Here is a 13,149-nt window from a genome sequence, read left to right as displayed (position 1 = left end):
GCGCCATACACCTGGGCGGCCTACTCGAAATTACAAACTCCTTTTTGACCAAGCTACGTTAATGACTTACCCTATGTGTTGTTTCTTTGCTTAATCTAATTTTGTTGGTAAACCTACAGTAACTTGGTAGCCTTTTGCAAAGTAGTGATTCTACTTCGAGAAACGGTAACGCTCGATCCTGCTCTTTCTGAATGTCAGAGGTGTACTTTTTCATGACTCCTTGTTGAGTTTCTTGAAGCCTCGGTTTCAAAACGCATCCCTCAAATTCCAAGTAACGCTGTTTGAGGGCACCTATCTGTGGGCTTCTATCATTCAAAGATTTCTCCTTTTGGACCAATTTTTCTTGACTATTTTAGGGAATCTTTTTTCAAGCATGGTTTGTCATTCCACTCATTGCCTCCTTTACAGCTGCATTGTTTAATATAATAGTCACCAGTTAGAGAAACAATTTAAATTGAAATGAAATAAAATTTAAAATCCACTTTGGTTGCACTAGCAAATCCCAAGTGTTTAACGGTCACGTGAGCTTGATGCCTCTCCTACTGAAGAGAACGGATACAGAGCGTTTCCAACAAAGCAGGCTGTTCTAGCGGGTAGCAAGCACTGCTCTAAATTCATATATGCTAAATATATTGCAAATTCTCTTTTCCTCTCAGTATAGAAACTGAGTAGTTGAAATAAAAACATCCTTTTTTGCTAAACAACTTCTTTTCCGTTTTCTTTATACTCCTGGGTGCCTTATATGCCATTGATTTTCAGGGGTTATGTTCAAGAGAGTAAAAAAAAGTTAAAAACCAAAAAAAAGACAAAATATAGCCTCAAACTTTCTGCTAAAAAGAGAAACCTACTCAATTCCTAATGGATGTTTTAGTCAGAGCCCTTGAATTTCTCAGTCAATATATTTATATTCTAAAAGAGCTTTTTCTAAAAAAAGAGCACGATTTTACACCTGGATTGTACTTCATCTAGTCGTGGATAAAACGGTTGAAAATAAACAAGTTCGAACCACACGCCTCATTATTCCCCTTCCCTCTTCCCTCCTCCAGGCTCAAAATGTCCTGTCCTCGTGAAAACAAGAAATAAAAGGCTTTACGGCAAAAATGAAACGCTGCCCACCCAGCTGGCCCGGTGACACTGTCCTCAGCTCCGATGCTGGTGTTTTCGGGGCGGGTGGGCTCGGGTGCGCCGAACCCGTCGCACGTGCCTGTGGGCAGCCCCGGCCCGGGGCCTGCTCTGGCCTGAAGCACCTGCTGCCTCTGGGCTGTTCTTTCCTCTGCACCCGCCTCCTCCCAGCCGCTCACGGGCACACCCCGCAGGAGGGGAGGCAGGCGACGCATCGTGTGTGGCCCCAGGACGCATTTATTGATAGGGCGCCTCCCAGAGCCTCAGCCCTTGGCTCCACTTACTTGTCCTTGATTCTCATGACGTGTGGAAGGACAGCAAGTCGGCCCTTCCAGGGCAAGGGTGGGCTCTACTTTCCCAAAGGGCGGGATCTTCAACCCCACACTGACTTTTCTTCAACGAGAAAATTCCTCACACAATATCCGACTTCTAATTTCTCAGATCCATGAGGATTAGAGTTACATCGGGGGGAAAACCTGTCTTCTGGATCCCTGGCGTCTGAGCAGCCCCTCTGGCAATGCCACGTGCTGAGAGTTAGACTGACAACCACGCTAAGGCGTGGGGCTTACCAACACCCGCAATGCCTCCTTCTGAGCGACTTCTCTTCAGTTGATCGGGACTCCACTATTTCTATTACTACTACTTGCTGCTCAAAATTGTGTTTATTTTTTGGTCACCTAAATGATCCTTCTTTGAGGGCTTTAGTTTTGGTAATAATAATAATAATAATTTTAAAAGACTGGCGATAGTATAATTTTGTGTGTCCTGGTCACAAGCTCAGTCGCCACGTCAGTGAGCAGCAGGCACCGACAAAGTGGGCTGCCACCTCTCGGAGAACCCTGCTGCCGGCAGAAGCGGAGAACGAGGGGAAGTGGAAATCCCAGACAGCCATCCACCGAGTTATCTTGTATTTTACACTCTGGATCGCTACTGCCTCATCTCTCTATATTTAGGGATAATATGTTTAATAGTAACATTTTGAAAAGTAATAATTCTACTTTAAGAAATGCTAATAACTCAATCCCGCTCTTTCTGAATTTTCTAATAGCATATTTTTTATGACTTGTTGAGTTTTTTGGAGTCTCGGTTCCAGGATGCATCCCTCAAATTTCAAGCAATGCTGTTTGTCGGGATTTGCCTCTGAACTTAAATAATTCAGAAGTACTTCTTATTTACCCTTTTGTGGAGCCCTGAGTCTCTTTGAAAATACAATGAAAGATATATACTGTCTTCACAGATAACTGCATATGCTGACATATACCCAAATTTCACATACCATTTTGGCAAATTATAGACCTTGAAACCAATGGCCAAAAAGTCAAAGGGAATCTGGAATAACAACTTTGCCTTACTGGAAAATCTGGGATCAATAAAGTGATGCTCTGCTCTGGAGACAATCATGTAATAACTGTGACTCGGAGTAACAACCGCGTATCCTCCAAATAGTTTATGAATGGGGCTGGTGAGTGCAGAAAACAAACTGCACAAAGTTCATGTAAATTCAGGTGGTAGCAGAAGTCACAGGATCCCACTATTTATTTTACGTTCATTTCTTCTTGCTTGCTTGTCAGGACTTCACACTCAGGCACTTAGGAATTTCCCCATGTCCTCTGCCACTCACTATCAAATCCTGCCCTTACATCTTTCATTCTCATTATAAGTTATCTGAGTTCTGAGGGTTGTGGATTTTGAGAGGTTGGGGTCACAGTGTTCAAAAGTGTTCATTAAAGAGATGAAAACCTTGGGTTTTACTTTCAGATTTCAGACATAAGACTATTGGGGGTGGTCATGTGACTTTCCGGTGTCTCTGAACAGACCACAGAAGTGTCACTTATTCTGTTTTTTAACAAGCCCAGCCTTGCTCACAAACAGTCTCCACGAATGGCTCGGATTTCACTTTCTCACCCATCCTCCTCTTAGTCTTCTGAGTCCATTTTCTCTGGTGTGTGGCCTTTATACACCAACACACATAAGAATTCCTAGAGGTGACAAGCCCTGGAAGCGGCCAATCCCTTAATGCCCAGAGGCCCCGGACGCTATGGGGCGACATGTAGGTCCAACTCAGGAAGAAGCCACTGTGTGAGTCGGCCCAGGCCAGTCCAGCCCCAGGAGGGCAGTTCATCATTGTCATATAGGCTTGAAGGACCCTCTCCAGAGAAGCAAGTGCCCCTTCACGCACTTGGCAGCCTTTGTGCAGAGACCCTTCTGTCAAAATTGCACTGATGTGAGACAAGCTGCTCAGGAGAATGAAGAGTGATATCGGGGCACCGAAATATGAAGAGCTTGAAGGAGAGAGAGTGGGAGCTCTCTTTCCCTAAGTCCACATACTAATCTATAGGCTGAATTTCTCTACTTCAATTTGAAAACCGAAAAAATAATAAAGTTTGTGTGTGCATCTGCACACATTCCAGTAAGGCTTGGAACATGACTACATATATTTTTTGTGTTTTATTTTGCTTTCGTTTTTTATTTTTTGGTCATAACTCAAACACTGACTACTTGTCACGACAGGATTAACTCTGGTGGCTCACCTGTTATAGATCTGGTGGTGGCGCTTTCATAGAGAGGGACGCCTTCTCCTGCGTTATTGAAAGCTTTTAGGGAGATTACATAATGGGAGCTTGACTCTGGAGGAAAAAACAGAAAGAATATGAACATGTTGATTTATTTAGTGTACTGAAGTACTCAGGGTAAATTAAATTTAATAGACTCTATTAAGTACATTGCGGATTAAAGATGAGTGAGTTTGATTCTGGGGAGAAGGCGGCAGTGTTAGCACTATACTTTTCTGAGCTTTCTGAATCTTCACATAAAAAGAAACTGACCGACTAGATAGGAAAGCAAAACATTTGATCATTTCCAACAAAACCAGGTGCCGAGGTAAACTCTCAAAGCCTAAAACACAGGTGGATGCAGGCAACTCAGCCAGCACCTTGGGCCACGCCTGTTATCAGCGCTGTGCGGGAGGAATCAGGGGGACGCATCCAGCCTGAGACATCATAACTAAACCGTCACCAGGCAATGCCAGGAGGGGCAGCGGAGCAGCCGAGAACAGTGAATAAAAATTCCCCAAATTAGCCTGCAAAGGCTCCTTTCCAGGCCACGGCTCACCCTGAGGACAAACAACTCGAAAGAGATTTAAAATCTGAGCCAGACAGAAGCAATAGAAATGAAGGGAAGAGAAAATCCAGATGAAAGTAGGAAAGAGGAATTGTCCCAACACTTAGAAAAAACAGTGCATCAGTTTTAGTGCATATCAAGGGTTGGCCAACTTTCCTGCAAAGGGCAAAGATAGTAAATATTTCAGCTTTGTAAACCACTCTGTCACATATTTGTGTTTGTTTCGTTTGCTGACAGCACTTCGGATATATGAAAACAATTCTTAGTTCAGTGGTACCCAAACGAGAACAGGACCTGGGCCAGATCTGACCCGCAGGCCCTGCCGGGCTGGCATGTGAGCCCTGGTCTAATGGAAACAACAGGCGAGGAGCTCTGTGTGCTGAGAAAGGTTATGTGAACTCTGGGAGTGTCAGGAAACAAATCACAGGAAAGAAAGCAACAAAAATCTGTTGAGGTTAAGTAAATTGCAGATTAATTTCTTACACAATAAAATGAGGAGCATATCATTCATGTAGACAAGTATACACACGCACACACATACACACACACACACACAGGATAAAAATTACACAAAAAAATAGTTCAGACCTGCAAGTCACCATCTCAAAATGAGCTAAACATCATGAAGACAATAAAATGCCAAATATGCATGATCGACGCAGAATTAGAACAATCTCAGAAACGAATTGGCATAAATTCAAGAATTATATATAAGCAAAAAGATAATTTTAGAAATAGAGGCTATCTAGATGAACAAATAAACAAAACAAAAGGAAAACAAAAGCAAAGCAGAAATTAAGAGAGAGTAAAAAGAGTTCAGGAGGAAGTGACAGATACTAAAGAAAGAAGATCTAACTCACGAGTGATAGTTACCTTTGAGGAAGAAAACCAAAGAAACGGAACAGAACAAATACTAAAAAATATACTTCAAGAAACTTTTGCTTACTTAAAAAAATCTTTTAGGCATCAGGATAGAAAGAACACATGACTTAAAAGGGGGAAATGATATGATAGTCAGGCCTTTGGACCGCAACACTTTATTCCAGACGAAACTGGAGTAATTTATTTGAGAAAGTCAAGGCGAAAAAAGTGATTCAAGAATTCTATAGTCAACAGAAATTTAAATATAAAGGACACACCCAAACTGTTACCAACTTGCAAGTAATCAGGGACATTGTTCCCCTGATCCTGAAAACTACTATAAAATGAGCTTTAGACATTTGCAATGATCAAGGGAGATATTGGGCTAACTGGTGAATGACAGATTTAATGAACTAAGACTAAGTGAGGGTTGAAAGAGAGAGGTTTTATTTTGCAAGGCTACATACCCTGATTTTGAAGATATATTATAACCCTAGGCAGAATTTAGGGACAATAGGGACAGCATATGCAAAAGTGTTTCAATAATTATGGTTTATGGTGATACTCTTATTGTCGCTATTCTGAGACTAATGTAATGTGGAACAAAGCAAATGTGTGATCATAAAACATTCTAATTCTCTCATCCTCTGTGTCCTGGAGAACCAGGTGCTTGATGTGGACAAAAGAACATACAGATTTAAAATAGCAAAACTTAAGTATTGTGTTCCAAACATTTATTTAGAAAAACCAGTTTAAACTCAAAAGGTATTTTATCTCTGTTTTAGTTCTGTCCACTGAAAAGTCTAGAAACATTGACTCAATATCAAAAAGCATCCCCAGCTCCCAGACTTGGATTTTGAAGAAAGAAAAAAAAAAATTCCCACTGCAAGAAACAAGAGGTTGTGGGAGAGCAGGTTGATTCTGGTCAGGGATGACGCAGGCTTGTGTCAATTGAGCCTGAAACATTCTGGTATAGGAAGGAAACAAAGACTGATAGGCTTACGTCAAATGAATTCAGAAATCAGCCTGAAGAGGCGCCCACAGGCCACAGGTGAGGACAATCTGAGCTTCCATAAAGAAAAAAGTTGTCATGAATTGAAACCCAACAGATATCTATAAATGCGTAAATTCATAAAGATACCCTTTTTAAATTTTGATTCAATTTATTGGGGTAATGTTGGTTAATAAAATTATGTAGGTTTCAAGTGTACAATTCTATAATGCACAAACTGTATATTGTATTGTGTGTTCAGCACCCAAAATCAAGTCTTTCTGTCACCTCTTATTCCCCCCTTACCCTTGTCTACCTCCCCCACCCTTTCCTTCTTGTAATCACCATTCTATATTGTCTGCATCTCTGAGGTGTTTATTTTTTGCTTAATTCCTTTGTCACTAATCATCAGAGAGATGCAAGTTAAAACCACAATGAGATATCACCTCACACCTGTCAGAATGGCTCCATCAACAAGTCAACAAACAAGTGCTGGCGAGGGTGTGGAGAAAGGGGGACCCTTGTGCACTGCTGGTGGGGATGCAGATTGGGGCAACCACTGTGGGAAACAGCATGGAGTTTCCTCAAAACATTTAAAATAAATAGAACTGCCTTATGACCCAGAGATTCCATATTTTTAAAATAATAAGAGTTGGTCACCTCTGAGGTTGACAGAGGACCAAATTATTATCTTGAAAACTGAGTAAAATATCAAATATCTATTGTGTCTTTCTCAAATAAACTCTACCACTGTGCAGCCAACTGCATAAGAGGGAAAGCATCTTCTTATAATTTCATCCCAACTAACAGTTAAATGCCAACAACAGAATTCAAACACTGCTATTTTGCAGCCCCAGGGAGCGCATGGATCTAGGCATTAAGCATTTATGATAGCTACGATGAAGTAGAAACATCTAAACATTATGTACCTCCTAATAGGAACAAAGATGGGAAATGTTCAAAATGCGGTCAGGGAGGTCAACAGGGTACTTTTCTAACTAGGAAAAATATCCTTTATAGTTATTGGAGTAGAGACTGAAGTTTGATTTCAAACATAGGCTTTATCTATACAACTACAATGCAAAACATTGACATTAGGTTCAAGCCAAATAAAATTGCCTTTTTGGGTGTCAAATTGCATTTGTTTGGTTTCACCGATTATACATATACTATGTATTTGCATTTATCTATATATTTGTTTCTCAAGGGAGTGAGGGAGTCCAGGAATTCCAAACTCACATGCTTAGGAGTTAGGGTTTTAATTTTTTTGTTTTGTGCAAGAGATGGAGGGAAGGAGACAGAGAGGGAGGGGGAGAGGAAGGAGGGAGGGGGAGAGGGAGGGGGAGGAGGAGGGGGAGAGAGATATTTGGCCACAGTGTATGAGACAACAGGGCAGAGAGGATGCTAGACAGTAAGTCATCTAAGTAATTTATCTAAGGAATAGAGACACCTGTCCATTTCAGGATGTCATTAGCATGTGGAAGGGAGGCAGAAAGTCCCAGTGCTGTCAGATTTTTTGGAAATCCGGATTTTTATGTGAAATTACCAAATTTTCAAATATTGGCAAATAACTTAAATAAAATCAACCTGTGCTGGCAAAGCAAAATAGATTTCTATATTTCTGGACTGAATCTAGACCCATGGCTAGTAGTCTATGACCTCAGATCCCTACGTACACAACTAGACGTAAATACACACATATTCATGGACAAAATAGGAAAAAAGTCTAAACTTCCTTACCATAAAGTGTCAACCATAAGATCAACACCACCACATTAGAAATTATACTATGCGGTAAGGAGGGTAAACATAAAGTAAAGCAGATCTCATTAACGCAGACTGATTGTGATTGTTTTATGTTGACCTCTCCTCTGCAGATTGGGGTTCAGAATGAAGAATGTCCGACTTGATCAGAAGCTCTGAACCTCCTGTTCAGGTTTAACAGCTGAAGGCTATAGGTGGTCAGCATGGTCCATGAGACACTGAGTTCACGCCTTCACCTCTCTGCCCCCACCTCCCAGCTTCCCAGTTTATTCCTCCTTAGACAACACGCTCTGTCAAAGCCTCTCGAGCATTCTGCACTATTGGCTTTTAGTCTTTGGAGTGCATATTATTTCTCATTTAAAAGAAAAAAAAAAGTACCTTACCTGGTTGATTCTCACTTTCTGGGTTTGAATTTTTGTCTCGGTTGGAAGTCCAGCCTGTGCACCGCATTGTCTGCTGACAGGCCTCTGGGCAGTGTGCATCACTTCTGAACCTCTCCCACAGTAAACGCGAGGTGATGGTCATTTCAAGGCTGACTCTTGCTAATACTGAAACCTATCAAGTCTCCAGTGGTCTGAGCAACGGCAGCTTCTTCCACTTAAGGTCAAGCCATGGTACAGGGGACCCTAGCAAAGACTGTGATGTTTTATCATTTACTAGCTGTTGAGTTAATGAATTGCACTAATTGCTAAATTCCAGGAGACCAGCTTTAAATTTAAATAAAAAGTGGTAATGGCTTAGCCTCAGGATAGGTAAACAGATTTGCAATGGAGTTGTAACTGGTAAAAGAATATCAAATAGAACTAGGGGTCTTGGGGACCTTTTGGTCCAGTACTTTTCTGTTGTTACTATATAATTCGGGTTCAGGGGAGTTCATTTCTTTCTATAGTAACACAGAGTTTCATAGCAAATAAAAGACCTGGGACAACTCCATAACCCCTTGTTGTAGCTTTTACAAGAAGCTTTTATTTATGCCCTTTACACTCTACCTGCTTTTGGGATCTCTGACCTCAGTATAGTGCTTTTGTCAAACTGCATTTGATCTACTCAGAAAGCAATAGGATCTTTTCATGCCTCAATAAAGCTTGATCCAATACTGAATCAGCCTGAACCACGACAATAAATATATTAGTCAGTTATTGGTTAACGGTGGGTGGAGGACTATATTGCTTTGATGGCCTTTGATATTGCAATGGAGTTATGACATTGGAGTGTGTATTGAGGGGAAAATGCTTTGAGTGTGTATTGAGGGGAGAAATGCTGTGAAAGGAAATGGGGATCAAAGGAGTAGGGTTTTCTCCCCATACAAAAGAAGGGTGTCATTTATTGGCGCACCACTAGAGAGCAATGTGGAGCTATTTTCCTGCACATGCTCAAAGCTCTTCAACTTTAAAACCAGTAAATCACAAAAGAATTGCCTAAAATTGCTCCCTCTACAGAAGCATCAAATGAGCTAAACACATTTAATATTACCATAATGAATTCCAAGTGAATTAATCATTAATTATGGTCAGACTCCATTGTTCAGAAATACACTTAATGACAATTATGACAGTAAATTTTTTTTTTTTTTTTGGATTTGCTAAAATATTGCAGATATATAGGCTTCAAAATATATCATTTGCCTCTAAAAAATAAAGTACAGCAGCACTTTCTTATTTTAATGCATTGTGAATGAATCACACTGAAATAACTTTGTTTTTTTTGATGGGTGTCCACGGGAATTATTTTAAACTATGCATATTCTGAGTAATTCCACAGATTTCAAATTGTTGATCAGATTTTCATCACTGTTTGGTTAGCCTTTCTTGTAGAATACATTGGATTGGGGTAAAGGAGGCTAGAGAATATTTAATAATTATTTGAGCATCCAAAAATAGATGGTTCCTGGCTAGTGTCTTCTTTGTGGCTAGGGTGAAAAAAAGGAATATGTGCACATTTATTGACTATAGGGGCTATAAAGACAAGGAATGAGTAATAGGGAGAATTTTTGGTTCTCCTTCCCTAGAGACCTGGTAGGCGAGAGACCCACGATTCTAAGAGCTTCTATTGAGACTTGCCTGCAGACATTGAGATGGTTGAGATTCTCTGGCATGGGGGAAGGAATCAAGAGACCTGCAGATAGCTCCTCTGGGCTATACCAAGATGCTGCGATGGGTAACAACATCCAGCGAGAAGAACATCATTATTTTTAATTAATATTTTATATGAATTAAATGCCACTGGCCTGTGCCGGATTGACAGCCCATAGTCCTTTATTCATTACGGATGATTATGTATTTACTTCCCTCAGTGGCCCCATCCATGCCAAGTGCTTGTCAGGGCCTAGCCTCCATGTCCCTGCATCTTTTGCCCTCTCTGTTAGCACTGCCAACGTGTCAATTAGAGAAAATTAGAGTGGTAGCTGGTTTCCTAATGCAGACGCCTGCTCGTTGAAGTGAACCCGGGCTACCACATGCACAACGTACAGGCCACCAGATCGCTGTCAGGTGGTAAATGTTACTGCACAGCTTTGACCCACTGGATCCAAATCATTTAATTAATTGCAATGGGTGGATAGCAAATACAGCTAATTGCATTGATCTCTTAAAGGAATGAGGGACTCATATTTAAGAAAGATGCAATTTATATAATAACACAATATTCAATTCTACCTCATTACATATACTCTTTTGCAAATGCAATTAGTAGCTAATCTAACTAGCACCCTTTCCTCCCTCCCCTCCCCTCCCCTCCCCTCCCCTCCCCTCCCCTCCCCTCCCCTCCCCTCCCCTCCCCTCCCCTCCCCTCCCCTCCCCTCCCCTTTCCCGGAACACTGTCCAAATAATGGTCAGATGTATAGCATGATTTGTTCATTAATCAACCTTGCAGGTACTAGGTACTCAGCTAGCCTGTGTGAGGAAGTATTTGAGTCCAATAAAGAACTAAGGTAAATTTTTCTTTAATCTACCAAGGTGGAAATCAGGTAAAAATAAACTTTACAAGAAATATTTCAATGTTTGGCAGATAGAAGGTATTTAACAAGTATTTGTTGAATTGATGAATGCATGAGACCAGAAAGGATAAATCACTTAGCAAATGTTAAATAGCAAGCCCCTAATCAATCTGAATATGGAACTCCGATTTATTGACTACATACTGCACATTCTGGTATCTATATGTTCATTAAAAAGTGAATCCAAAGAGATTGTGCCACATTTCCCCCTCTCATAGGTTCTCATAGTCAGGTTCAACTATTCTTCATTCATTTGTTCATTCACTCATCCATTATCATTGAAGATCTTCTGTATATAAGAGATGGTCATAAGATTTCTAGGATATGTAAGAATTCTTTCACAAGCTTTACTTGTCTTGATGAATCTTTTAATGTAGAAGCTGTACTCGAATTTAAAAAAAATACTAGGGCCAAGTGTTCTGAAATCAGAGAGGCTTTGGGGAGAAGGTGGCAGTTGTGCTGAATCTTTTGATGAAGAAAAGTTGAGGAGAAAGTGAAATAAGCAAATGCAAGTAAAGAGCTCGGAGCAGCTGTAGCATCAGGCAGTTAGGATCAGAACTTGGAGACCATGACAGCTCCTCCTCTCCCTCCTCCCCCTAGTAGCAGTAGTAGCGTGTGCTGGACACCTAATCAGGCCCTTGAGGAACGACCTCACATCCCCTGTTTTACGTGATCCTGACCTTAATCCAGCATCTGGCATACAGTAAGTACTCAGTACACATTTGTTGAATGGATGAATGATGATCACCCTCTTAAAGGTAAGGGGGAGAATTCTAATTCCCAAAGTTCAGCTTCATCATCTGCACTACTTGCCTCTTACTAAGAGATGGAGAGTTGAAGGACTTTTTTTTTTTTTAAATATATCTTTATTGATTTCAGAGAGAGGAAAAGAGAGGGAGAGAGAGAGATAGAAACATCAATGATGAGAGAGTCATTGATCGGCTGCCTCCTGCAAGGCCCCCAGCTGGGGATCGAGCCCGCAACCTGGGCATGTGCCCTGACCGGGAATCAAACCCCGATCGCCTGGATCCTAGGTCGATGCTCAACTGCTGAGCCACGCCAGCCAGGCTTGAAGGACATTTTGAACAAGTTTCAGATTGTGCTTTTAGGGAAATTAATTCCTCAGAGCTATGTAGTCCAGGAAAGATGGAAAACATGTTGAACGTGGGTATACCACAGACAGAGACTATTGTAATTGTCCAGGCAGAGATCACAAGGGCCTGGACTGAGGTGGTATAGTACAAACGAAGAGCAAAGGACAGGTGTGAACAACATCATCTATAGCTCTGCTTGGGAGAACCATGGGGAGAGGAAAATATCAAGGATGACTCTTAGATTTTGATTTGAACATGAGATTTTTCATCAATTATTTCAATGATGTTACAGAGTAGATAGGACAAGAACGATCATGCCCATTTTAGAGGTGGAGGCACTGGGGTCCAGGTGTAATCATCTCAGCTAGAGAAGACACAGGAAGAGCTGAGGGTCTTCCATGTGCTCGGGTTTGCTCCTCCGTAGTGCCAGGACTAGACGATGCGGGGTTTTCTCTGGGCCATCCTGCAGAGCAGCCTTTGTCACCCACTGGAACAGAAGGCTCATCCCTCACCTGCTTGCACGGCGCTGTGTGCTTTGCAGAGAGCTCGGAGTCAGAAATGACTGGGCAGGTGCTTGGGTTACGGACCACCGCCAGCAGCTTACACATGGAGCCTAGAGAAAGGATTTCTCAGCACAGCTGCACATCGGGAGAGTACCAGAGACAAGATACCCAAACATACAGCTTTTCCTAGTCTCATTCATCTTTCTCAAAGGAAAAAAATGAATTAAATAAAAGACAAGGTTGCAATAGTGTATGACCGCCTCAGGGCTCAATTAGTAAGAAACACAAATGCTGCCTTCACTTAGTTAATTCAAGCAAACAAATCATTACTTTGGTTGAAAAAGCCAGTCAAATGGACTCCCTAGCACAAAGAGATAAAATAAAACAAAACCCAAACAAAATGAAATGCTTGGGGTTGGAACTGAAGGAGGAAGCGTATCCTGGCCTGTACCAAGGCTGTCACCCCTTCCTCTCGTCCCCCCTCCTCCTTTCCCTCTAGTTCCTGGGCTCCTCGCCTCACCTCCTTTCCGCTCACTTCTTTGGGTTTCTGGGAGAGGGGGAGGGGACAAGGGAGTAGGACAGAACCAAGGCATGAGAAGAACGACATGATTATAAATGCAGAGGTTCTGAGAAAAGAGAGCAGAAGACCGTACAATGACTGGAGTCCTTGATCACGGGCCCTCATGGCACCAGATAGCA

The 13,149-nt window shown here is 41.6% G+C and overlaps 1 protein-coding gene across 1 annotated transcript in view; it reads right to left on the bottom strand.

Annotated features, from left to right (window-relative positions):
- The window catches only part of DCC (DCC netrin 1 receptor), a 603,848-nt gene that overhangs the window by 109,052 nt on the left and 481,647 nt on the right, over positions 1–13,149 (bottom strand). Inside the window, exon 16 of the mRNA XM_087819312.1 lies at positions 3,654–3,749. Coding sequence (XP_087675438.1) covers positions 3,654–3,749 — 96 coding nt within the window. The remainder of the gene's footprint in view (positions 1–3,653; positions 3,750–13,149) is intronic.

The sequence above is a fragment of the Miniopterus natalensis genome, chromosome 7 (genome assembly GCF_054644295.1).
Source record: "Miniopterus natalensis isolate mMinNat1 chromosome 7, mMinNat1.hap1, whole genome shotgun sequence".
NCBI lineage: Eukaryota > Metazoa > Chordata > Mammalia > Chiroptera > Miniopteridae > Miniopterus > Miniopterus natalensis.
The sequence above is the reverse complement of the archived record's forward strand: the minus strand, read 5'-3'. Positions and strand labels throughout refer to the sequence as shown.